This window comes from Eubalaena glacialis, chromosome 13, assembly GCF_028564815.1.
Source record: "Eubalaena glacialis isolate mEubGla1 chromosome 13, mEubGla1.1.hap2.+ XY, whole genome shotgun sequence".
In the NCBI taxonomy this organism is placed as follows: domain Eukaryota; kingdom Metazoa; phylum Chordata; class Mammalia; order Artiodactyla; family Balaenidae; genus Eubalaena; species Eubalaena glacialis.
The window spans coordinates 12665515-12692978 of record NC_083728.1 but is presented as its reverse complement, the minus strand read 5'-3'; the positions used below and the strand labels follow the sequence as shown (position 1 = coordinate 12692978).

General features: G+C 40.0%; 1 protein-coding gene across 16 annotated transcripts in view; it reads right to left on the bottom strand.

Moving 5' to 3' along the window:
* Nucleotides 1-27464, bottom strand: part of STAU1 (staufen double-stranded RNA binding protein 1) — an 86068-nt gene that overhangs the window by 36335 nt on the left and 22269 nt on the right. For 4 of the 16 annotated variants that reach the window (XM_061210279.1, XM_061210281.1, XM_061210282.1 and 1 more), the window contains exons 1-5: nt 20880-21105; nt 10659-10724; nt 4374-4662; nt 2573-2697; nt 978-1025 (exon numbers count right to left, since the gene is read on the bottom strand). In XM_061210279.1, coding sequence (XP_061066262.1) covers nt 978-1025; nt 2573-2697; nt 4374-4578 — 378 coding nt within the window. In that variant the 5' untranslated portion in view covers nt 4579-4662; nt 10659-10724; nt 20880-21105. Of the gene's footprint in view, nt 1-977; nt 1026-2572; nt 2698-4373; nt 4663-10658; nt 10725-20879; nt 21106-27464 lie in introns of those variants that run through there. The other 12 variants (XM_061210283.1, XM_061210285.1, XM_061210286.1 and 9 more) reach the window with 10 other exon arrangements.

The window sequence follows — 27464 nt, the reverse complement described above, 5'->3', positions numbered from 1 at the left end:
CCATTAGGACGAAAACTCGAATAAATTTGGGAATGTCAGCCAGGTTCGAAAATGTTGCCTTTTACTTTCCTAAGACTGCACTAGTCAGACACTGCCTCCACTTGCAGAAGCAAATCAGATTCATAGCAAGCAAAGATCTAAAAACGTTTCTGAACTCAATTCTAAGGAGGCATCCAAAACAGCTAATTTTGTCCTCAACAAATACTGACAATGGCAAGCCTCTTTTTTCCTTTTTAGGTATAAAGGTAACTCATGTGCACACTCCATTCGTAAAATTAGGTTTACGTTAATCCGATCAGAACTGGACTAATACTCTATCAAAAAAAAAACCATGACCCATCACAGCTCAGTGATTCTTTAACTTTGGTGAGCATCTGAAGAATAACCTGGGAAGCTTGGTAAGATACACACGCCCAGGGATTTCGACTGAACAGCACGAGGGGAGACCCAAGCATGTGTATTTTTAACAAGCTCCCAAAGTGATTCTGATGCACTTCAACGTTTGAAACTCACTACTCTGGAGCTTTTATTCTTCTCATCTTCTTTATCACTGAATATCACTTTATTTCATTGGCAAATAATTCACATGAGAAATGGTAATTTGAGTATGCCTAGGTCATTTAAATTTGGTGCCTAAAGGGATGGGGCCAACTTGCCTTACAGCTGATTTTTCTTATAGGTCTTAACTTCAGGATTCCCTCAGTGCACAGCTTCCACTAAAGGGGAAAAATTAAAGAGTCCTTCATCCCCCTTGTAATATTAGGGGTCTCCTATATTTATGCTGCAGTTCATAAAGCTACTCATTTAAGCACCAACAGCATGAACTCAAAACCCTGGCTGGCATGAAAAGTCAAATGGCAGAAGAAGCCTGCAATCCTGTGCAATCCCTGAGTCATTTTTGTGATCCTTTCATGGAAAGACATTGAAGGGGAAAATGCTAAAAGACAGAAAAGAGTTAATTTCATGATCAGTCTTGCCTTTCTCCAGGACTGTCCCCGTCGGCGCTGCTGCCACTCTGCTGCCTTCTGTGTGGAGGGTTGGTAGTGAGGTTAGATCTTGGTTCAGACAGAATTAAAAGTACACCAGACCTCTGACTTTTTAAATAGTCTAACAATCATCTAGGAGGGAATAACTTTTCCTCTTTGAACAACTTGTAGGTAAAAAAAAAAAAATGCAGTTACAGATTGAACACACAGCCAAATTACCTAAAGTACTAAAGTTCAAGTGAGAAAGTACACATTTCCAAAAATATCAAAAACAGTTAATAAAGGGAATCCCAAAGTTAAGATCTGCAAAAAAAATCCTGTAGACGAAACAGAACAGTTATAAAAAATGGCTAATTGCCTTCTAAAAGTAAAGAAACATTTCAAATATAATTATGCTTTAGAATAATATTAAAACTAGCTTCATGTGAGTGGGAAATTTCTGTTTTTCTTAAATGCATAATTGCCTAATAATAATAGGTACCATTTCTCAAGCATTTACTATGTGCCAGACATTGTGCTCCACACTTTAATATATCTCACAATAGACTTATTTGGTAGGTATTATTATCCCCATTTTACAGATGAGAAAACTGAGGTTCAAAAAAAGTAGCAACTTGCCCAAGGTCACACAGCTAGTAAGAAGCTAAGATTCAAACCCAGATCTGTCTGACTCCAAAGGCAACTCACCTAACTGTGCTATCCTATGGTGCCTATTTATGATTGTGGTTGATGTTACTTTTAGTCAAATGAAAAGAGAAACCTGGTATCATTCAAGGTTTGAGGTTTGCATGTCAAGAAAAATGAGGCATAAAGAGACAAATAACTCATCCTTATAAAAGTATATTATCTTACTGCAAGGCTAGGATCAGAAACAGGAGGCCCAATTCCTTATGTCTCATACTACAGCTGCAAAAGATAAAGCCAGATATGCAAACATTTAAGTTCCAAGATGTATTGATACATTAGCACAGATATCAAACAAGCTTAAAAGACTAAACTCCTGAATAACAAATAGGAAAAATTCAAATTACAGTCAGTCTTTCATCCTCTAAGATGAGGGGAATGAGAAGGGTACCTGAAATCAGAGATAATCCAAAATACTCACTGGGAGACTAATTTTACCTCTCATATTCAAACCTTGTTATCTGATTGCTAACAAGTGGCAAAACTGATTTCCCATTCACCTCCTCTCCCTGCCCAGTCTAAGGTACACATGCACTTTCAAACAAGCAGGAAAGGAGCCAGAGGCAGGCAGAAGCCAGGAGGCCCAGAGCCTGGAAAACTCACAGGAAATCATTCACAGGTGCTTGGGAATTGTCTCTATTCAGAATGCTAAACCACCACACACTAATTGGAGTTTTAAAAGCCAAATATCCCCCAAAGAAGCACATCTTTTCTTTGACCCATTCTGCAAGGATGAAAAAAGAAGCGACTCGCCAACAATCTGTACTTTCGCGTCTCTTTAAGACAACCTCAGCAGTTTGAAAATATGTATTTTGCATCACAGAACCACTTGCAACTGTATAAAAAGAAACAAAACATTCCTAGTGGGTTATAAATGCACAAGCAGTATGGACAATATTTACCTTACAGTGAGCTGGACCTTGCTCACGCAAAAGCTTATACTCAGGTTGAATCTTGTTGAAACGGGCTAACTCATTCACAAGACACATTGGGGTTTTCTCTTTGGGGTGTGCCATGTTAGAAGGAACTGAAAAATAACGTAAGAGCATTGAAGTCAACTAGCAGTATTTAAGACTGCAGCTCTCCCAGGGATATGAAAAAAGAGGGAAAACAAGCTGAAGGTCTAAGGATTTAAAGCAGCAGTGATGCAATACTGCAAACCACACTGGGGGCACATATGTGAAGACACAGCTGGGATCTTTTCTGAACCAGTTGAAGCCAGGTAACCTAGGAGGGGGTGTGTCTTCAAAAGAGAGAGAATAGAAGTCAGAGGAATAACTAAACCATGGCAAGCACACAAGATTTGAAATCAGATGAAGCACTGCTATTATAACCAAGGGAATAACAAGGAGGTCTTTTGAGCAGAGACACACACACTGGTTACCGCAACAGCTGTCAGCTGTACCCTGTTCGTTATTTCATAAAAACTCAATATGCCAATACCATTTCTCAAACAATGACTGTCCTTTTCCACACAGCTAACTTCCCATTCCTAGGGCGTCCTCTAGTCTTATCTCCAGAGGCTGCCATCCTCAGACCATATCTATTTCTGATAATTATAAGTAAAATAAAATGGCCTTGGTGGGCGGGAGCTTTATAAAGTCAATAAAATGTGGATATAAGAACACATTAGAAGAAAAAGCAATAAATCCCAGAGGACTGAAATAGTCTGTGCCATTTCCTATTAAGATGGTATTCAAATGGCAAATACGGGGAACACTGAATCTCTAGGGGACCATGACAAGTCAAGAATGCTATTTGGTGAGCCGGTCCAAGGAAGTCTAGAGGTAGCAGCATGATAGAGGCCGTGCTGCTGAGAGTGGGACAACCTAACACTCTAAGAACAGATTTACAAAGTAAAGGAAACGAGACGATGAAGGAAGAGGAGGAAATGCAAGGGAAACTGTCAGGCTTAAGGTTGAAAAGAATTTGTTATAAGGTGACTCTAGTATAGAGACACCTATGCTGACACCCCCATTTAATTGGTTTTGCAACTTGGGGGAAGGGGAAGTTTGGGGAGCAGAATATTGTTTCTAGGGTTTTTTCCCCAGGGGTTTCAAGTCTTTCCTGATCAATGAGCACATTTATTTCATCTTTATTTTCCTAATATTTAAATTTGAATGCTTCTAAACATTTCTTTTTTAAAAATCTCTGCTTCTTTGTTCAATTTCTAATTGGTCCTCACTATGATTTCTTAGCCACTTCTGGAATCTCAATTTAAACTTACTTATTCAAAATAAAATTATCAAATGCCAACACACTCTTTTGCTTTCCAATAAATCTGCCTGCCCCCTTGCTTGGGAAAAATCTTATAGACATCCAAAAAGGAGGCTTACACCTACAAATCAATTCTGGGAAATAATTATAAAAGCAGAATTTTCCCATATAACAATGAATATCCAAAGTGGTATTTACTGTTCAATTCTTTCTGCCAGCTACCACTTTATAACAGACAAGGCTTTATAGTTTAGTTTCCAATTTTCTTTCTTACACTTTGAAATGGTCTGTCAAGGCCTCCATCAACCCAATATACAACCAAGTGTGTTCTATATCTGGGATAAAGAAGCGTGGGTGGTATACTTTCTTCTGCTTCTTGAAGGTAAATATGTGTGAGAGCTCCCTACATCTGCAATCTACTTATCAGATCAGAAAACAGGCTAAGAAAACATTTGAAACAGAAGACACTTGGAGTCATACGCTTACCTGCAGCTGCACTGGTGGATGTAATAGATGCAGAGGGTAAAGCAGAGTTTTGAATAGGTCTACCTGCATTTTCAGAGGGCAGAGAGCTAGTAGTAGAAGGAATACTCATCAAAGGCTGTGAGAGAAGAGACTGGTTCTTGTTCAGTATTTGGCTCCCTGAGAGAGCGGCAGATGGGTTCTGAACTTGCACTTGAACTTGAGACATGGTCACTTTCAACAAAAGTGAACAACTGCAGGTAAACAGCTTTCAGTGCAGGTTAATTCAGTGCTATGAAGTCTAAAGTTCTACCTGAAAGTTGTAAGGGAAAGAAAATAAAAAGATAAATTATAGAGGAGATATGTAATTGCCAATATTCAGTCAAAATTGGTGTCACCTACTCAAGTATGATAATAGCCCCGTTTAGTACGTAGCTATGTTGATGTATTAGAAATGTGTCTCTCCTTGGTATACAGTAAGGTTCACTAGCCTTGTGAATTTCTCAAAGTGTTTTTAAATGACTTACAATACCCACATGCCCTGCGTGTTCATTTTACAAAGAGAATCGGCATGGTATGATAATATTTATTGTTGAATATTAAGAATTATAAACTATAGCTTATATTCAAAAATGCAAATTTAAAAATATGAAGAGGTTTTCCATTGTGTATGGGATATGGTAAAGGTTTCTGGTTTCAAAATGATAAGAAACTGAAAGCAAACTGCGTTTGTAAAACCATTAACAGGTGAACGTAAACACTGCTTCCATTTTAGGGCCATATGCTCAGATTGGCAACCTTAGAGCTTTCCTTTACATTGACTGAAGAAAGAGAAGAATTCCTCACTTTTCCTGTTTCTTTTTCCTTATGATGGTAAAAGATCTCCTCGTTTTCCTACAAGGTTTGTTTGAGATAGTCTCATTTACTTACAGATCCCAAACAAGAATTGCTGCACCCACATCAATGCTCATGATCCTGAGAAATTATTTGAATAGCCAAAGAACAGTCTATAGCATTTCTACCATTAAAAGCAAAAGCGGAGAAGATGAAGAAGAGAGGAACAGATTTCAGACTGACGATTTTACGAGCGGAGATTGTTTACTGCATCTTGTAAGTTCCAAAGGCATTAATCCTAAATACATTTAAATTTCTTCACAAGTCAAAAATAAGGACAGTTCTGCTCATTATCATAGTCATAGTTCAAAAAGCTGAAAATGTTTAAGCAAATCAAAAGTACTCAAAAATAACCAGTAAGCAACAAGGAATAGAAAAAGCCAACCAAAGCAGAAACTAGCAAGCTAACAAATTAGAAGTTCTATTATAGAGTAATTTTTGTTACTTTATTTTTTTAAGTCTCAAAATGATTTTTAATTAACGCTGGACCTCTAGAAAGAGATGAATGACCAGAGCAATTAAGTTACTTGAGGAGTCCTGGCACACCTTCTCCTGCTGAGAGCAAAAAGGACTACAAAGTTCAAAACAAGACAAAAAACAAAAACAAACCTCAGCTAAACTATGACTTTGGTTAATAGAGGCATAAACATTACCTTATACAACAAAATTCTCCAATATTGCAGTTGTTCCTTGCTTACTTTTGAAATCAGAACAAAATAACAGAGGAGATGCACTGAAGATCTAGGTAATGGTCTTAGCAGACAAGTTGCCAGTGTCAAGAAACAAGTCCAGAACCTTTCAGAAGTCAGCTATGATCTTGTTTCATTGTTCTTATTTCATTCAGCTGCCAAAATATAAACATTTCTCTCTTAATCTTCCCCCTCCTTCTCTTATTCACTCTCTCCCTCTCTTTCTAAACTCTGTCTTGAGGGCATTTTTCTAAAGAGTATACTCACAACTTCACAACACCAACCATAGGTCACAGGTCAAAACATAAGCCAAAAGCAAAGTGTTTGCTCCAGAGTCCACCTGCATCCAGAAGGAGCAACCCGACTCTGCCCTGGGTGGCTCTCAGAGTCTGAGACTGAATGAACTAAATTTAGAAAGGGTGGGGCCCAAGGGGATCTCTTTTGGCTAATGTTCTCTATAGCAGGCCCACTGCCAGCATTTCCAGCCACAGACATAAATTCATAGGTTTTCTAGAAGTTGAGAAAGGCAACAAACAAGTTATTAATTAAAACTGCCCCAAAAATGTTAACCCCAGGTACACCTGGAGGAGTTATGTCTTTAAAACAACTGGTTGAAACCAGTAGCTCAGAAGTGCAAATAAAAAATCTTTTAAACCCTCCTAATAAGGCTCTGCATTTTACAAATTTTTTAATTTCCAATATGACCAATAAAAATTCAACAAACAGTACTCATTTTTAGTCATTTACTAATTTAACATTTCTATGTGTCATTAAGCCTGAAAAGAGAATCTGAAGCAGTAGTTCTAAAGAGGGGGCAATTTTGCTCCCCAAAGACATTTGACAATATCTGGAGCCATTATTTGGTTGTCATATTTGGGGGATGGCAGAACCTATTAGTATCTAGTGGGTAGAGGGGCAAGCATGCTATTTCTAGTACATATATAATACGAATCCACAAAATAAAATCTTACTAATGTATTAAGCAGCTTATATTCTCATACAGGAAAAGAAAACCACCTTTTCATCTCAAAAGGCTCTAAAACACTGATGCTAATATTTTACCGAAACAGATGCTCCTCCCCTAAGAGAAGCCAGGCAGCTATCATAGCTATGAATGGGGGGAAATATATGGTTTACTCACATAATTCAAAGAACAAATAAAGTTTTTCATTACTGCTATCTATATAGTTCACAGAAGCATTCAGGGGAATCACAGAATTTCAGAGATATTACTTCTGTATAAATTTAGAACCTGTAGCTCAACAGTGCTCCATACTGAGATTAAATCCTTAAATGAAAACTTATCTTTTCCTTTACACCTGTCTTTAAGGATTGTTTTCCATCAGATAAATTAGGGACTTAAAAGAGATTAAAATGCTTTATTAGAATCTTCTTACAGAAGAACAATATTTCACACACAGTAAAATTAGGTTGAAAAGTTTGAAACACAGAGACTCCAGTTTTCCCCAGCGTTGGAAACACCTTGACTGTTAAGCCCGTGTTGTGCTATTTCCCTGCCTCCAGCACAGACGAGAACCTTTAATCTCCTGGGTTTTTTCCTATTTGAAGAGCTTGAGAAACCAACTCAAGAAAACATTTTCATCCTGTTCTCAAATCCTAAATTTGTGGAGTACATATAAGAACTACGACATTATAAGGGGTGAGATGATAATTATGGGTACCTCTATAAACGCATTTTTTTAAATTGTACATGTTGTGCTAAAAAGTGATCAGGCACAAAATGCATATTCCTAACTCAGCAATGAATCTACCAAGACTGGGCCATACTGAGTACACAGTCTGAGAGATTTAATACACAAAAAGGCAGATCCTTCTAGAAACAGTTTACAGAAACACCTACAATACTACTTAGTCCTAATCACTTTCAACTAACAGATTGTTAAATTGTTGCAGTATGAAATACCTACTGCAGCAATTAGGGAAGATCATTTTTAATACCCAATTTTTATCAGGATTTACACATGACATAATGAAGTATCTATACTTTTGTGCAATCAACACATCATTCCCCTTTGTAATAAGTGATGTTTCCAAACAAGATGTGTTTTTTAAAAAACAGGAAGGAAGGAAAGGAGGGAGGGAGGGAAAAAGAAAGTCATCCCAATTCTGGACAAGCTTTTAAGATAGCCAAAACATTACACAAAATATCTCCCCTTCTCTTCTTTATTACATCTTATATAGTATGGGTACACAGATACAAAGGAATATTCCAGTTCCTCACCATGACAGAACATTAACAGTACCAACAGCAATTTTAGGATATATTTATTCACTATTCAACAAAAATTTATTAAGCATCTACTACGTGTGAACCTTTTTATGGCAGATTGTACATTCTCAAGTGCTAGAAACTACTTGTTAAACTTTTCCTCAAAGACACAAGAAGAGCTCTTTAAGCAACCAACTGTACGTCTATTAATCTGTTCTCTATAGCTTCTGAGAGGCTTCACTCTCAGAGAAACTTTGTCAACAACTACAAAAAGTTAAGGAATAAACCACTTTTCCTATAAAAGCCTTGAAATATACCTAAAATACCCACATCATTCCCTTACATCCAACACTTACTTCCAAGATCCCTGTCCAACACATCTTTCTAGCTGCAATGTGGTTATGTTTTCTGCAAGTGAACTCACTCCCCCACCACCATACCACCCTACCTTCACCTCCCCCTACCAGCATCCACCATCCCCTGCCCCCTGGAAAGAGCAATTCACTGACTCCAAATGTTATCCAAACACCTGCAGGCAGAGCAACCACAAGTACAGAAACATGGCAATCACTATCATCCTACATAATCATTTCCAAGAAGACAATGTCAACGTCAAGCAAATAATGTCCAACAGCAGGCCCATATATCAAATCACGCAATAATAAAAGGTTCTTGAAAAGAAATATGACCAAACTACTTAAAAGAAAAAAAAACAGACCACAATGTACTTGGTGCTCAAGAGAAAGACACAGGACAAACAGCCATGATGAGGCACAATCACTCGCAAGACAATAAAATGAGCCAAAAATAATGCCTGCAAACAACCCAGACTGTTCGAGACCTTTGCATCCAATACAAGTGACTGACTGCAGCCCCCCTCACACTTGGCCCAATGCCAAGTGGGCAATGGAGGATTTTCTTTCCACACAGATGTAACCATTAGGTGGTCCATTTAAAGAAATATTTCCTAAAAGAGAATTCATTATTAATTGTTCATCATAGAAAAACCATCACACCATACTGTGCACTAAAGGGAAAAAAAAAAAAAAAAATTTTACCTCTGCAGCCTAACAAGCTGCAAAACTTATTTTCTTTTCTAGGTTTGAAACGTTATCAAGTTCCCCTCCTCTCTTCCCTAGGAGAACTTCTTAAAAGTAACTCAACACAAACACTTATTATTTTTGTAAACATGGAAGTTTGGGGTTTTTTTTTTTTGGCCATGCCGTGCAGCTTGCGGGATCTTAGGTACCCAAGCAGGGATTGAACCCAGACCCTTGGTAGTGAAAGCGCAGAGTTCTAACCACTGGACCGCCAGAGAATTCCCAAAATGGAAGTATTTTTAAATCAAAATGAATACCTGTTTGTGATCTGCTGGTGACTGTTAAGAGTAATACTGTGTAACATATTCTTGAATAAGAAGGGGCTTGGTTCAATACACTTAACTGTCTTTTCTTTCAAAGAAAAAAAATTGTAGTCTGTAGCCATGTGCCATCTACGTAGAAACCAGCCTTGCTGCTATGTAGCAACAAACAATGTTAAATCAGGTCAAACTTCTGAGTTGTGGCTTTCAGTTCTACTCCCAACTCAGATAGCAATTATACGCCCAACTCTTGCCAATCCACTGCTTGCTGCCTCAGTTTCCCCAAAGCACTCTGTAATAGGCTCTTTGACAAAGCCTCAGTTGTAGCAATCTGAGAGCTAAAACACTGAAGGAATCCTGAGGCACTGGTAACAGCTACTCAGTTCTTTGAAAAGAAAAGCATTATACAAATTCAGTGTGATGCGTGCAAATCCATTCCCTGAGCTTTGTATAACTTCTCTAAATTCCTCATGCATCAATTTCCTTATTCCCAAAGAAAGCAAGGGTTAACTTGTCTACTAATTACCACCTCAGAGATAGGGTATGATCATGTGCTTCCAGCCCTTAGAGGGAAAGTGCTAAAGAACACAAAGCAGTGTCAATGCTTGCAGTGTCCTGACAAAGGACTGTAAAATCCTCAACACTCTTACAGTAAAACTTTTTTGGTCGAGATGATCACAAGCAGTCAGTGGTAAACAGAACTTGTTTTCATTCACAACAGAAAACAATGTGGAATTATTTCCACAAGTTTGAAAACCAAGTTTAACATAAGCAATCTGTGAAATCAAAGGCAAACTACAAAAGTTTCTATGACCAAGATGCTATTGACCGAGTTATGTTTAACAACACTTCAGTGGTAAATTTTCAGGTCTCTACATTTAAAGTGTATGGCAGTGCTGGCTAGCAGGTTTTACATTCTTGCCAACAATTTTCCCCGTATTGACTTTCTTTTTTTTTCCTGTATTGACTTTCTAATTAAATCCCAAGAGTAAAAAGAAATCAAACTGCATAAAATTTCTTGTTTCTCTAATACTATAGCCAGAAGTAAAAGTCATTTTCCACACAAATCATTGAAGAATTCAAAAACATTACAGATTATGAACAGGCCTGAAATTACAGAGCCAAATTATGCATACCTTAAAAACAAGTGCTCCAGCAACAATGTTGTTTTGGTTCAGAGAGGTTACGTGGTTGGGAAACTCCTGGAAAATAAGAAACAATAGTAGTTTACTAGAGTAGATCTTTTCTGAAAATGAAGATACATATTGCTAAAGTTTTGGGGAAACCTAAAATTTACAAGTAGGGAAGGAAGTTTCTGAAAGCATGATGTCATGGCTTGAAGCAGCACACTGTAGAGTCTACAAAAGAAACAAGTGCCTGGGAACTAACTGGGTAAAAAGTGCTTTGTAGAGAGACAAACATATGAGACAGTAAAAATTTCCTTTTTAAATCTTAATTACTTCCTGCTAAGAGAACTATGAATACCTCGGAATTAATTTTTTAGAAAGGAACTGGAGGGAACTCCCCGGCGTTCCAATGGTTAGGACTCCGTGCTTTCACTGCTGAGGGCGTGGGTTCAATCCCTGGTCGGGGAACTAAGATCCTGCAAGCTGCACGGCATGCCCAAAAAAAAAAAAAAAAGGAACTGGACATCATATACTGTCCAATCACACAAGCCTGATTTTTAAATTTGCAGCCTTTAACTCCTGATTATTTTATTCATAAATGTCTTTACCATATGCTTGGTGATGCAAATGCAATTACATGGGAAAATTTATAAAAAGGAACTTGTACATAAATATTCTTATATTAAACTGCAAAATATGAAAAAGCACATTACCTCTAGTAAATCCAAATCATAGTCATTCTTTAGAACTGGATTTCAGATGACATAAGAGTTTAACTCTCAAACTCTCAGGTCTCATTTATCTAGAGGCGCCCCTTCTGTAAACTGGCAGTAGTCAGTAACAAATAGAATTCCTTACCTTGAGATGCTTTTTGCATTTTTACAACATAAAGTAATTTTGCTCATTTCAATTTCACACTGCTACTGTGACTTAGTAAACAATAAAAAGTAGCTGTTCACTGTCCAAATAATTTCAGAAATAAAATCATGAGCTTTAATTGGTTCTACAGTATTTTAACAACCCAACTTCTTTCTGTAAATAGTACACTATACTAACAATTCTCCAATCTAGAACCCTATTGTTCCACAATCTCACCCATTCAAAAGACTAGCATGAATGGAAAATGAAAAGGCCTCTGCACAGCCCAAATGAATGTCTAAGACCACCTAATAGAGCCCATGCCTTATGCCAATGCGGGCTTCCCTCAATTCAAGCTCATCTAAATCTATGCTGAACGCTTGTGGTAGGTTTGGTTATCTAGTTTTCTAGCCCAAACCTGAAGTTAAAAAAATAAAATGTTAAAAAGGAGGTGCTAGAATCAGACAACAGTGAGAAACAACTGCTAACGACAGCAAAGAAAAAAAGGGGGAGGGAGGAGAATAGCAGTCTACAATCCCATGGATTTCAAACATCTCAACACAACACAGGTGACAGCTGAGATTCATATACACATTCACACTTCCATGAGAAAACTTTTTTTTTTAATCCCCAACCATTTCCAAAGCCATCATGATTATTACCAGTGTATCTTTATACCACTTACTTACTCCAAGCAGCAGCAGAGAAGAAAGACTATGGGATAAGCCCAACTCCCTTTCTTTCCCACTCAAGAAGCACACTAGAACACAAGAGAGTGAATTAAATTCATTGCTTTATTCACTCAACAAATAATTACTGAACACCTACTAAACAGTAGGCACTATTCTGGGCACTAGGGAGAGAGGAATACACAAATAAGATGCAGTCCCTGTCCTCATGGAATTCAAATTTGTATAGGAATAACCCTGACTCCAACACAAACTTAAATAAGTAATTCACAGTGGCATTTTAATTAGTAGTAACATCATTTATAATACACATTACCTCATAACTAAAGAAGACACAAAAGAACATAAAAGGCCCCCTGGCTGCAAGACACTGATTTAGGGTAAGGGCAAACAAGCTATGACACGGCTGTTTGGGTGACGTAGAGAAAACTCTGGACTGGGGATCTGAGTTTGGGTGCCAACTCAGGTGCTCAGCTGAACTACCCTGAGCAAGTTACTCTGTAGACTTCAACCTTTTAATATATCAAATAGGGTTACCACCACCAATTTCATATGATTAACAAACAATAATCATATTATTCGTGGGTGGATGAACTGGTAATGTAGGTGAAATGCTTATAAACTATGACAAAGTTAGCTAATAAACATCACTTTCTTAGGGTACACAGTAACCAATATTATAAAATAATATTAGTAAATTATGTTCAAAACACACTATTTAATAAAGAAAAAAATGTAGCAAACTTAAAAAGAACCTCGTCCCCTCCAAAAAATTTTTTTTACTTTATTCTTTTTTATGTTTGGTGCTTAATAAATTCTGAGTTAACAGGGAAAAGAGTTCCTTGGCAGTCGTCCTCTAAATGTTCCAGACTGTAAAGGTTCACTCTACTACAAACCAAAAGGAAACTTATTTACCTGACTATATTTGACTGTCATCTAGGTAAACGGTCATGGAGCCTCAATGAGCAGGTTGAACTGTGCAACAAAGAACGTAAGCCTCCAAGAATAATCAGACTTATCATTACATATAAATTATCTACTAACAGAGGAAAGGACTGCCTTGCATTTTGTACCAAATCACAATGGCACTGGCAGACAATGGTCCTATTCGTATCAGGATGGAATCTGCAAGGGTAGAAAATTCATGTCTTAGTTAATTTTAATCTATAGAAAGCATGGACTTCAAAAGAGCAAAAATGTGCGAGAATCAGACAAGATCTAGGTAGATCATAAAGCTCATGCCTGAGAGGAGCTAATATAGTAACATCTTAAGAAGCATTATCTGCTCATTTCATTCCCAGAAAAGACACATTTCCAACACCTTTTCATGATTAATGAGACACACTTATGCCTTGGTTGAGGTTAAACACAGAATGGAAACTCATATACCAAATCCAAACTCATAACCCCAAATCCAAAGGCACATTTAATTTCAGTGATCTAGCCTTTTAAGTCTAACCATAAGGGTTGCCCTGGTGGCGCAGTGGTTAAGAATCCGCCTGCCAATGCAAGGGACACAGGTTTGATCCCTGGTCGGGGAAGATCCCACATGCCGCAGAGCAACTAAGCCCACGCACCCCAGAGCCCATGTGCCGCAACTACTGAAGCCCGCGTGCCTAGAGCCACCACAATGAGAAGCCCATGCACCGCAATGAAGAGTAGCCCCCTCCTGACACAACTAGAGAAAGCCGGCGCACAGCAACAAAGACCCAACGCAGCCAAAAATAAATAAATAAAAATTTTAAAAAATGGCTGGGAAGCAAAGAGGGCAACAACCCTATAAAGTTAGAGGCTTAGTTAACTCATTTCCAGTAAAGCAGAATAATATGATTCTAAAGAAACTAATTTTCAGACTTCCCTGGTGGCGCAATGGCTAAGAATCCACCTGCCAATGCAGGAGACGCGGGTTCGAGCTCTGGTCCGGGAAGATCCCACATGCCGCGGAGCAACTAAGCCAGTGCGCCACAACTACTGAGCCTACGCTCTAGAGCCCGTGAGCCACAACTACTGAGCCCGCACGCCTAGAGCCCGTGCTCCACAAGAAGAGAAACCACTGCAATAAGCCCACGCACTGCAACGAAGAGTAGCCCCCACTCGCCGCAACTAGAGAAAGCTCGTGCGCAGCAACAAAGACCCAACGCAGCCAAATAAATTAAACAAATAAATTTATATATTAAAAAAAAAACTGATTTTCTTGGCAACAACCTTGTCTACAGTTAATAAATCATTTTCAATAAACTTCATGAAGGATTATAGCAATAATTTAGGGGAGAGCATCCTTCAACACAAAGGCTAATGAAACATCATCATCCCCATTTACCTCTAAGCCCCACCCCCAACCTTTGAAACAGCTTAAAAGTTTTAGTTTAATTTGACTATAGTAATCTGTCACAACAAACAAAAGGAAACTGAAAATCTTCAAACTATTTCAAGGAAATGATGAACAGCATTCATTTAAAAGACTGAGTACTACTGAGCCAGACTTTTTTCCAAATTGGTCTGAAGTCCTAGTGAACAAAATTCATCCTAACTGTGGTGGGTGGGAGAACTGGGGAGAAAGCACTGGTGACACGCAGAATAAATTACTCTAAACAAAAAGCACCTGAGACTAATTAGAGATGCATTGTGCTTCAGTGGAAAGAGCTCAGGACCCCACTCCAGTTACTTGGCCCCCCAGATGGGCCTCAGCACCTTAGCTATTATGACCCTTCCTTTGCAAAGACTTTGGGGAGTAACAGAAATACAACACAAAGCGTCCACTTCAACCTCTGGCACAAAGGAAGAGCTCAGTGAACAGCAGCTTTTACATTATTAGATAAATTCAATCTGACCTTTCAGATTCCTTTGCTCCATCAAATAACACTCACCCTGTAATCCTAACCTGGCACATGGTAAGAGTTTAATAAATAGTAGCAAATATTATTATCCAGCAGATTCACTGATCCTGTCCTCAGTCACATAAACATCTACAAATATAAACTTACAGTTACACACCACTTGTAAAAAAAACATTTAAAATGGGAATAGAGGACATGCTGACTAAAATCAACCCACACTCACTGGGCAACCAGTTCTAACGCTACTTCAAATATAGAGACAATCTGATGAGCAACCATTTTCATTTTGGGAAAAGACTCCAGGGCACTTAAATAGATTTTCTTAGACTTTGTAGTCCAGCAGACATTTCAAAAAGCCTCTAGGACAATTATGACCGCTCTATGATAATAATACAATTATCTGTTTTGCTTCCATTACTGTTATAAACTCACAAGATCATCACATTTTTCCAAATTAGACTCCAGATTAAACAGAAGCAGATGGGCTACAGATTTAATATTTAGAAGACTAATTTTTAATTGAAAGCAAATACATTCTTGGATAGATTTTTCTACTTTTGCTTTCAGTAAATTACTTTGAGGGAGCCCCCTGAATATACTCCTTTAACAAATAATTGAACATGTGTTATTCCAGAAAATATAATTAAGTCTGAAGAGAATTTGTTTCTACCTCCATTTATCTGGTGACATAAATCACTTTACATCAACCTTATTCACTACTATAGGAATGTAAATATTTAAAAAAATAAATAAGCTATTTGCAGTAATTTCCTCATTTTACCATTTTATTAAAATAAATAATTCTCTTTGGTAAAGTTTTTTAGTTCAGAGCATTAAGCTGTCAGCAAAACATATCCAAGCCATCCACCTAGTGGCATTTGTTAAGATCAACATAGCTGCATATTTATAATCTTATTATCTCCTTATGTGAGAAGAAAGGATTTTATCAACATTATTCAAACTTCGTAATACGTGATTCGTAGGTAAGCACAGCTTGGTGCAAAAAGTTCTTTAAACAATTTCCTTTAAAAAGCAAAGAGTTCTGGGACTTCCCTGGTGGTCCAGTGGTTAAGACTCGGTGCTTCCACTGCAGGGGGCACAGGTTTGATCCCTAGTCAGGGAAGTTCCACATGCCTCAGGATGCAGCATGAATGAATGAATGAATGAATGAATGAATGAATGAATGGATAAACAGATAGATAAATAGATAAATAAATGAATAAATAGGTAAGTAAATAAACATAAATAGATAGATAAATAGATAAATAAATAAAATTTAAAAAATAAAATAAACAGCAAAGAGTTCTGTAATCAAAGTAAAATTGGAAACAAAAGTCAACAAAGCTCTTGGCTTTTAAAGATCTAGGAATACTTTGTAGAACTGTCTCAATTTAAAATTAACTGTGGTGCAGGCTTCCCTGGTGACACAGTGGTTAAGAATCCGCCTGCCAATGCAGGGGACACGAGTTCGAGCCCTGGTCCGGGAAGATCCCACATGCCGCGGAGCAACTAAGCTCGTGTGCCATGGCTGCTGGGCCTGCGCTCTAGGGCCCACGAGCCACAACTACTGAAGCAGACGCACCTGGAGCCCGTGCTCCGCAACAAGAGAAGCCACTGCAATGAGAAGCCCACGCGCAGCAACGAAGACCCAATGCAGCCCAAAATTAATTAATTAATTAATTAATTAATTTTAAAAAGGATGTTAAAAAAAAGTTATAAAAAATAAATAAAATTAACTGTGGTAGATATGCATGCTGTGTGCTAATGTTATAATTTACTTGGAAATGTATCGAAAAATAAAATGGATTAATGAATTAAAAGAGATGGACAGATGGAAAAGACATGTAATAAAGCAAATACAGTAAAATAATGGCAGAAAGTAGGTGGTAAACATAGAGGTGTGCACTGAAATTCTTTAAACTTTCTTATGTGTGTGAAATTTTTCATAACAAAATGTTGGGGGCAAATAACCATAGCAAATAACATGTCTTCTCATGGTTCAACCTCTAACCTACAAATTATATTTTTGGAATGGCATAAATAAAACCTGGCCAAAATCAAGCATTTAAGGAAAAGCTCATGCAGAAAATTACACCAGAAGCATTTTAACCACAAAGGTCTCTGTCACAAGAAGTTAATTTAAAACAATCTGTTACAGGTCTAGTGTGAAACAAAAATCTGTCATAAAATTCTCTAAACATTTTTTTGAGGTTAACTTGTGCTTTTATTTGCCAGTATAACTTAACTACAGTGGCCTGCAAACTTTTTTGATCTAAAAAATACATTTTACATGACAATCCAACAAACACACACATATATAATATATATACATATATATAAGTGAAACAAAAGTTCTCTAAACATTTTTGAGGGCCACAAAATCCTATTCTGAGAGAAATAAAGCAACTCCAAAAGCTCTCATCTGAGGGGGAAGAATTTATATTTCCCCAAATTGAGCAAATCTTTGTCACTAAGTATGACATCAAATATGATCCAGTTTGGAGGTTCATAAACAAGGCTCCTAGAATTTTGATTTATGACATTCTACAGAAAGATACGTTTTTCATGAAAGTTCCATCTTTATGCTGGTGAATTTCACTCTTTCTTACTCCATCTAGTAAAAGGGCATCAGAGAAAACTGTCCCACAAGCTGAGACCCACTCTGTGCCACCTTACATTGTCACTGTTGTATTGGGGAGAAGCTGTGGATGAAGCAAGCACAGTGCAGCCCCATGCTTAATGATTACACCCAGAACGTTAATGGGTTAGACTTCAAGAACTGGGAGTGGGGGGGGCGGGGGGAGTTCCATGCCTCATGCTCATTTCTAAACTTAAGATAATCTGTATATAAATAGGCTTTCTGGCTGAATCTTAAAAGAGAGCACTTTAGTCTGAACAAACTGTATTAACAGTAACAATTCCAAATACTTAAAAGTTTTACTGAAAGCCTACTGGGAAGCACTGAGCATTTTTTAAAATAAAGTACTTATTGTGTCCTTTCTTAGATGCCAAATTGGTTGGGGTTTTTTTTTCCCCCCTAATGTTAAGAGGTATGCATATCCCTCCTCATCTCCCAAGTTGTAATAACTAAAACATAAGTTAACTGTAACTGATCAAGCTCAAAAGTAAACCTACACAAACGAAATAATGACATTACAGGTCTACAAGTTGAAAACTGTTCATGACCAGAAATTTCAAGAGTAACAATGACAAACATAATATTCCTGTCAACTTCCATTCTAGGAGAGATCTCTTTTTAGATGAGAAAGAAAAATATGAACATTTATGCTGTGAATTCATTCATATTTACAAAATTGGTTTGTAAATACAGCAGATTGGGGGGGCGGTCTTTAGAAAATAATTCTACAACAGTTTTGAAATCAAATATCTTTTGCTTAATTCTTAACCTAAGGTGACAACAGTATATTTACACAACTACTGTAAAGAAACTTTGCAAGTTTCATTATGAATTATTAACTGTATTTTAACACAAAGTTATTCTCCATCAACAGTGGTTTCATAGGTAGGCCTCCACCAAAACAGAATTAGGGATATCTGTATTTCTGATTGCTCCTCAATTATAGTCATTAATAGCTCAAAAATTGTTGCTCTTGTACACAAAGAAGCAAGGCAACATCCTGGATATGACTTTGAGGGGGATAAGGATTTTTTTTTCTGCTGTAATTATGCATAAACAGAGATAAGAAGCCCAAGAAACCAAACAAAATGAGAACTATGATTCCACTAAAAGTAAATTTTGTGACAGATTAAGAGTCTGGGGCAATCTGGTAAAATTATATGATATTCAGGATTTATGTCAAAATAACCCCGTTTGGGGGAGGGAGTACTACATGAAACAAGATTGACCTTGGCAATGAGTTAATAATTATCAAATCTGAGTGACCAGTTCGGGGGGTTCTCTATACTATTTGACTTTTGTATGTTTTCCATAATAGAAAGTTGTTCAAAATTAGATTATTGACTGAAATGTTAAAACATCGTTTCCCTAACATTACTGTTTTTGATATGGCAGAAGACATGCTTTGTACTGCTTCTACAGCTGTTTGCTTAGGTGTTTTTAGAGTCATCCAAACAAAGACTTTAAACTATTTCTTGATGGTAAGACTGTTGTCAGAAAATTCCAGGAAAATGTCAAAAACAGGGAGGCCACTTCGCATCCTGTGTGTTAACTGAGAGATGGGTTTAAATCAAAAGAGTTTAAGTTCAGTAAGGAAATTTACTACCGAAAACAATGCTATGACACAGGAGGATCAGTCAGTAGAGCAAACACACACTCCTTCCTCTTTTGTAAATTTGAACCTCCATAAATTGAATTTCCTTAATGAAGGGTAAATCTATACAACTAAGAACAGAATTAAAAGAAACTCAGTATCTTTAAATAAAGTTGCTGTTTTAAAAATCCCACCTGTCACCAGGATGACTGAAACTACCCCCTCTACAATCCCACTGTATTTTTAGTTTTTACTTCAAGCTGCAATGTAATCTACTGAATACATTTGGTAAGCACACTGATTCCTGAAAGTCCAAAATCAACCAAATATCTGGTCTAACTCTTTTTCCACCACCCTCTAAACAATTAAAGCTACAAGCAGAAGAGAAGAGTGACCTTAAAAACGTCCCCACAGCAAGAGAACAGAGGCAGAACAGACTGAAGCACACATCTTCGCCCGAACAGAAGAAAACTTCCACATAAGCAATACTGCGACACGGAGGTGGGGCAAGAGCTTAAAAGGAAAGTCGGCCAACGGGGACGGAGGGAATAAAAGCAAAGCTGCCGTGAGAAAAAGTCAAAAGTTAGAAATGCAGCGGCAAAAAAAGGACAACTTTTCCAGCTTCGTACACCCTCCCTCCAGAGCCTGACACACATCAAGTGCTCCAGAAAGGTTTGCTAAACTCAAGGAAACTTTCCCAGAAATGGAAAGACAACAAGAAGCGGATGATGGCAGGAAAATGGACAGGTTGCTCATACGGAGGGAGCTGGTGAAAATCCTGCAGTTGACTCAGCGGAGGAGGTGGACATAGCAACACTATCTTTTACAGACTGCCTACTTACAGAGTATCCCAATTAAACGTACGCCCCTTTCAGATGTTAACTACCCAAAACAATGCCCCGGCGCTGGCAGTGGGCACAACGCTGAACGTTTCTGCCTCTAAAGAAACCCAAACGGCTAGGTAGGTCAACTTTGGTCCACTCTACCCATTAAGCTATACCTTTATATCATGCTAATAAATTATGCAGACGGTTTATTGGGACACGCTGTGCGTCTGGCACTCTGATAAGCGCTTTACGCGCCCCATTTCACTGAACCTTAACAGCCTTCAGAGGCAGGGACGGCATTAGCCCCTTTTTCTAACCAAAACACAAAGACTTCAAGTGACTTGCCGAAGGGGACAGCGCTGGGATTTGCACCCGCGCTGGACACCTGGGCCGTGCGCGTAACTATAACGCTACAGGCCCGGCTGGGGAGATTTAGGTGCTCCGGCCCGCAGGGACTTGAAGCGGGGATCCCCCCGCCCCCGCCCCGGGAATAACTTCGGCATCGCCGCGCAATTAGAGGAATGAGGAAAGGCGGCGTGGCACCTGTTTCTGGGCCCAGCAAGGGGTGGAGGAGCTAGGGACGCCCAAGGTCCAGGCCGCGGGGCGCCCCGAGGCGGGAGGCGCGGGAGAACCCGCCTCCTCCGGTAAGGCCCCGCGGGCGGGAGAGAAGCCCGGGGAAAAAGGCCGAGCGCGCGGGCCCGCCGAGGCCTAAACCCCACCCGCCGCCCACCTCCCAGCGGCCGCGGCGCCCGCGCGGGCCCCGCCAGGCCTGGCCCTGCCGCCTCACCTGGCTGCTGCCCCGAACTCGTCTCCCGGCCGGCAGTCCTGGGCGGCGGCGGAGGCGACGGCGAGGAGGGAAAGGAGGAAGGAAGAGGAGGAAGGGACGGCAGGAGGGAAAAGGCGGAGTGGCCGCGGAGGAGGCGGACGCCGCCGGGCCGGGGGTTGGAGGAAGGGGGAGCCGAGCCAGACGCGGCCGCTACCGGCACAAACACTGAAGAGCCGCTCCGGCGCCCGCAGCCCGGCAGGAAGTGACGGGGGAGGGGCCTGCGCCCTCCCCCGGCCCCCGCCCGCCTCCATGCCCAGCCCCACCCGCGGCTCGGACTACAAGTCCCGGCGGGCCCTGCGGCGGCGCCTGCGCTCGCAAGGCACGCCGGGAGCCTGGCTGACCCTCGCTGGTCCCACCTGAGCCTCCTAGGCCTGCCCTGGGCCCCGAGGCCTGCTGGGAGTTGTAGTTCTACTGGGAGTTGCAGGCTGCCCGTTAGACGCGGACGCTGGCGCTTCCTTCTTTTCTCCTTCCGCTTCGTTCTTCCCTTTTTCCCTTTCCCTATTCCTCTTCTCCGGCCTTTGTTACTCCTTTCTCTCCTTCCCTCAATTCCTCCTTTCGTAAATGTTTATTAAACGCCCGCTACTTGCAAAGCACTGCTCGAAGAGCTGAGAATATAGTGGTGATCAGACAAAAATCCCTGCCCTCATGGAACTTAGGTTCTCGTGAGGGTGAAACACAATAAAATCAGTAACTTTTATAGTGAGTTAAAAGGCAAGAAGTGCCAGATTGCTGTTTCTTTCACCCAGTTGTAGATAAACTAAGTAGTTTTTTGTAGCCCTCTTATATGAGAGATTGAGGTTTGGGCGTGGGGAGTGTTGACCCTCTAGAATCACACTCAGCAAAGAATCATACACGCGTTGTGGTAGGTTCAGGGAACAGTGAGTGAAGGGACTGCAGATGTCCAGGCAAGCTCTCTCTTGCTCATTCTAGGACTGCTTCCCCACTATTTAAAAATAGTTTCTCTATCTCTCTCTCAATATCTCTCAATTTAACTCCTGCTCAATCTTCCTTGCCAAAGCTATATAGTTTAATTTGCATAAGTTCATGATATGAAATGTTGTGGCTGACGGGGCCACTCCAAACAGTGCTTTGGGACCTTGCCCCAGCCATGGAGGACTCCCTTCTCTGGACCAGGCAGGCCTCCTTACTTCGCTCCTTATAAAATACATTGAGACTGAATTTCAGGACACCAAAAACAGTCAAAGGAATTTCACTGTCCATTGAGTGCCCGTCTAAGACAGTACTAAGCAACATTCAGATATTGTCCAGCCCTCTGCTAAAGGTGAATTTTTTTCTTTCTAACTTCCAAGCAATCTGGATCCCATAGGTCACTTGGGTAAAGGAGCAGACACAGAGGGGTTTCCCTAAACCCAAAGCTGAGGTCCCTGCACAATCAGAAAATCTCTTCCAAGGTTTAAAGGTAGAAGGGGGTGTTCTGACCCATTTTACTATCACCCTTGGGCATCCAAGTGATGGGCCTATGACTTCTAGTCTCAACTTTCTTCCCTCCTCCCATATATTGAGGGGAGACCTCTCTTTTCCTTCTCTAACCCAGTCTTTGGATTTTATCCTGTGACTTGGGCCTCAACACAGCTGGGCCTTAGTTTTCCTCTTAGTTAAATGGGAACAACAATTTCCTGTTTTATCCAGGGGTCATGAGAATTAGTAGAGTTCGATGACACCCTGTCTCAACTTCCCCACCTAAAGAGTGATAGGACGCTCTTTAGTGGACTCCTAAGTGTGCTGCTCTGAGCAACCAAGGCTACTACATGCTCTTGGTTTTTTTGGTTTTTGTTTTTGGCTGCTCCTCGCAGCACGCAGGATCATAGTTCACCGACCAGGGATTGAACCTGTGTCCCCTGCAGTGGAAGCGTGGAGTCCTAACCACTGCACCTCCAGGGAATTCCCTACCTGCTCTTGTTAGTGACTGATCACCCGTCATCCTAGGGAATCACTTGTTCTCAGAGCACTGCCTTCCCCTCCCTCTCCCATTCCCTGGTAACCGCTGATCTTTTAACTGTGTCCTGCAGTTTTGCGTTTCCCAGAATGTCATATAGTTGGAATCATGCAAATTGGCTTGTTTCACTTAGTAATATGCATTGCATGTATGTGGCCTTCATGTCTTTTCTTTTCTCTTCTTTTTCTTTTTTTTTGGCCACGACGCACAGTTTGTGGGATCTCAGTTCATCGACCAGGGATTGAACCCAGGCCATGGCAGTGAGAGCGCCGAGTCCTAACCACTGGACCGCCAGGGAACTCCTGCCACCATGCCTTCTCATGGCTTGATAGCTCATTTCTTTTTCTGTTTTTTAACAGACACATTAACTAACAAGAAGCATAATCTTTAGATAAAAATCAACTTCTCACAGGGTTTTTATGAGCTTTGCATGTTCCATTCTTTATTACAAACACATATATAATTTATCTTCTGGCAAGGAACACACAGGATTTAGTGTAACTTAATGGTCACAATATCTTACTTCCATCTGCTTCCTAAAGAAAAATAAATAATTCCTAAAAAATAATAATTATTATTTTATTATTAAGCAAGAGTTTAGAAGCATTCTGGCCCTTGGAATAGATTTTGACTGACAGTCTCTAGGTACAAATAGAGAAAAACAAATCCAAGTGACCCACTCCTGAACCCCAGCCAGCCCACGGCTAACCTATGCCTCAGTTAAATACAATTTCTTGGTTATACAAAGTGAGAGTTCAGAGTTGTTCTCAGAAAACAAGGAGTATTAAATCTTCAGGTGGTTGTTGTTTTTCTTTTCTCTCCTTTTCTTTCTTCTGGGTTTTTAGTTTTAATTAGTTGCTATCACTTTAACACACGCATAATAATCCGGGTTTGTGTCATCTCCTTAAAAATGAGGCAGGGACTTCCCTGGTAGCGCAGTGGTTAAGAATCTGCCTGCTAACGCAGGAGACACAGGTTCCAGCCCTGGTCCAGGAAGATCCCACATGCCGTGGAGCAACTAAGCCCGTGAGCCACAACTACTGAGCCAGCGTGCCACAACTACTGAAGCCCACGCGCCTAGAGCCCATGCTCCGCAACAAGAGAAGCCACTGCAATGAGAAGCCCTCGAGCCGCAACTAGAGAAAGCCCGCACACAGCAACGAAGACCCAACGCAGCCAAAAAAAATAAAATAAAATAAATTTTTTAAAAAATGAGGCAGATTAGGCTGCACAGAGCCTGCTGAGTGGCAGCTGTGCCCTAGAGATGGGTACTTATATTTCACCACAGTCCCCACCCTGCCCGCATCTCTCATTTATGTTACTTTCCTGTACCTGTTGATATTTGAGTTCGCAACGCCTGGCTTACTGTGCAACTGCATGGACTGAATGCTGGTCTATGGAGCTGAAGACCTGTCAGAAAGACAGTGAAAGAATCTCCAAATACAACTGTGGTAAGTATAGGAAGTAAAGGTACCTGGTGTTATGAGGGCGTTATGAAACCCTGGTTTCAGGGTTTAAGGATGGAGCATCCAGAAGCACTGTAGCTTTAGCAAAGATCTGAAGAGACACATTGGTGGTAACTAGGCAAAAGCAGTGCAAGTGTTCCAAGTAGGAGGGAAAGCATGTGCAAAACCCTGTGGTAGGACACGTGGCCCAGGTCCCAGTTACTATACTACACAACAAGCTCTCCAAAATTTAGTTGTTTGGAAGAACAGCAATCATTGTATTATCTCTAGTAGATCTGTGGGTCTGGAATTTGGAAAGAGCTTGGCTAGGTTCTTCTAACTTGGGGGTCTCTACTGTGGAGTGGACCACTGGGGGACAGAGTGCCTGGGGGCTAGCTGGGCCTCTCTCTCTTCGGGAAGCCTTAGGGCCTATCCATGTGGTCTCTGAATGGGCTACTTTGAGCTTCCTCACAGCATGGCAGCCTCAGGGCTGTCAAGTTGTTTACATGGCAGCTGAAGGCTTCAAGCGTGTGTATCCCATAGAGCAAGGCAGAGCTGCACTACCTTATGTGACCTAGCCTTGGACGTAACATAGAGCCGCATCATAACAGACATACAGAACAATGGAAAGAAATAAACCTACATATTTACAATCAATTGATCTTTGACAAAAGTGCCAGGCTTATGCAATGAGAAAAGGATCCTCTCTTCAGTAAATTAGTGGGAAACTGAATATTCACAAGCATAAGGAAGAAATTAGACTCGTATCTCACACTACCACTGTAGTTAATTGGCTGCAAGCAAAACACAAGCCAGTCCAGATCAGGGTAGGAGAATTAGACTCTGCCTCCTGATGGGGAAGTGGAAATGGAGTTTAGAGGAAAGTCAGGACTGGAGACACAACATATGAGTGAGTAGCATTTGGGAGGTAATTGAAGCCTTGTGTGTGGATGTTAATGGATGTTAACACCTGACAATTATCTCTGCTCCAATCTCATAGCCCCTTAGCAGAACTTTGCACCCTTATAATTATTCAATTATTTGCTGAGTTTGCTCTGTTTAGCTAGAACTATGTGATCAACTTTCATGAGGGCAGGGACTCAGGCTGTCTTGGTCACCATGGTGTCCCTGACCCTCAATGCGTGTCTGGTACACATAAATTTCCATCAGCTGCTGAAGAACCACAGGCTCTCTCTGTTGGAGTCTCTAAAAAACAAGGAACACCTGTAGGATTGATTGGCATATGTCAAGGTCACCTATAGTATGTGTTGCAAGGGGAAACAGGTTGAGAACTACTTGCTAGTCTAGGTAATTCTCAGGATTATTTAAGATAGTGTGATCTCCTAGGGCTATTTCAGAAATCTTAGGGATATAACAGAAGATATAATGGAAAACTCCATTTCCAAAGAAATCTTTTTAAATTCCCAGGAATAAACTTTACAATAAAGATTCACAATCCATGTGAAGAAAAAATTCGATTCCGCAGAAGGACACAGAAGGAACTGGAACAAACAGAAATATAAGCTATGTTCTTGGCTAGCAAGACTCCATATCACTAAGATATCAGACAGTTGATGAGATTTAATCAAGACATTTAATGAGAGCCCAAGAAAAACACAAACAGTATTTTGTTTTGGAACTAGATGAGCCATGTCTAAAATTCTTCTGGAAAAATTAACAAGAAAACATTTCTGAAAACGCCTGACCACGTAGTGAACATATTATAAAACCTTATTAATTACGACTATTAGGTACTAGTACCTAATTAGTTCCACAAATCAGTGGAAGAGAAGAAAAATTCCCAGATAGACTCAAATACATGTAGACATTTAAAATTCAACAAAGGTGGTATTTCAAATTGGTTAAGATAAGATGGATTTCATTCAGTAAGAGGTTTGGTACAACTATGCAGCCTCTGCAAGTAAAAAACAGAGTTACATCCATACTTCATATCTTATACCTGGAAAAATGCCGAAAGGATCAAAGATCTAAATGGAAAGAAGGAAACCATAAAAGTACCAGGAAAATCCCTGGGAGAATTCTTTTATAACCCTGAAGTGGAGAATACCCTTTTAACTAAAACACAAAATTCAGGAGCCTTAGGGGAAAAGATCAATGAAAATACAAAAAATAATCATGTGAAGTAAAAAGACAAATGACAAACTGGAAAAAGAATTGCATCTCAATTATGGAAAAGGCAAATTTCATAACACATTAAAAGGACCTAAGAAATGGGGGGAGGGGAATTAGATGAAGATGGTCAATATGTATAAACTTTCAGTTAATTATAAGGAAGTACTAGGGATGTAATGTACAACATGATAAAGATGATTAATGCTGCTGCACTTTATAAATAAAAGTTGTTAAGGGCTTCCCTGGTGGCGCAATGGTTAAGAACCTGCCTGCCAACTCAGGGGACATGGGTTCAAGCCCTGGTCCGGGAAGATCCCACATGCCTTGGAGCAACTATGCCCGTGTGCCACAACTACTGAGCCTGTGCTCTAGAGCCCGCGTGCCACAACTACTGAAGCCCGCGCGCTTAGAGCCCGTGCTCCACAACAAGAGAAGCCACTGTAATGAGAAGCCCTCGCGTCACAACTAGAGAAAGCCCACGCGCAGCAACAAAGATACAACACAGCCAAAAATAAATAAATAAATTTATTAAAAAAAAAAAAGATCAAATTAAACCCAAAGCAAGCAGAAGGAAAGAAATGACAAAGGTAAAAGCAGATATCAATAAAATTGATAAATCTTTAGCCATACTGATCAAGAAAAAACAGCCAGAAGTTTTGTGGTAGGTGCAGAACACATATATGTTTATTAATGAAGAGACCACCTCTGGATTCCAGAGGTCTGGAATGAGACATTAAAAAGTGATAACAGGGGACTTCCCTGGTGGTCCAGTGGTTAAGACTCCATGCTTCCAATGCAAGGGGGCATGGGTTCGATCCCTGGTTGGGGAGCTAAGATCCCACATGCCGTGCGGTGTGACCAAAAAAAAAGTGATAACAGTATTTACCTCTGGAGAGAAGGACTGAGTAGCTAGTGATGAGGTGGAAAAAATACTGAAAATACCTTTTAGTATTCTTTTGAATGTGCATATATAATCACCTATTAAAAGTAAATATAATGCTTTTTTTTTTT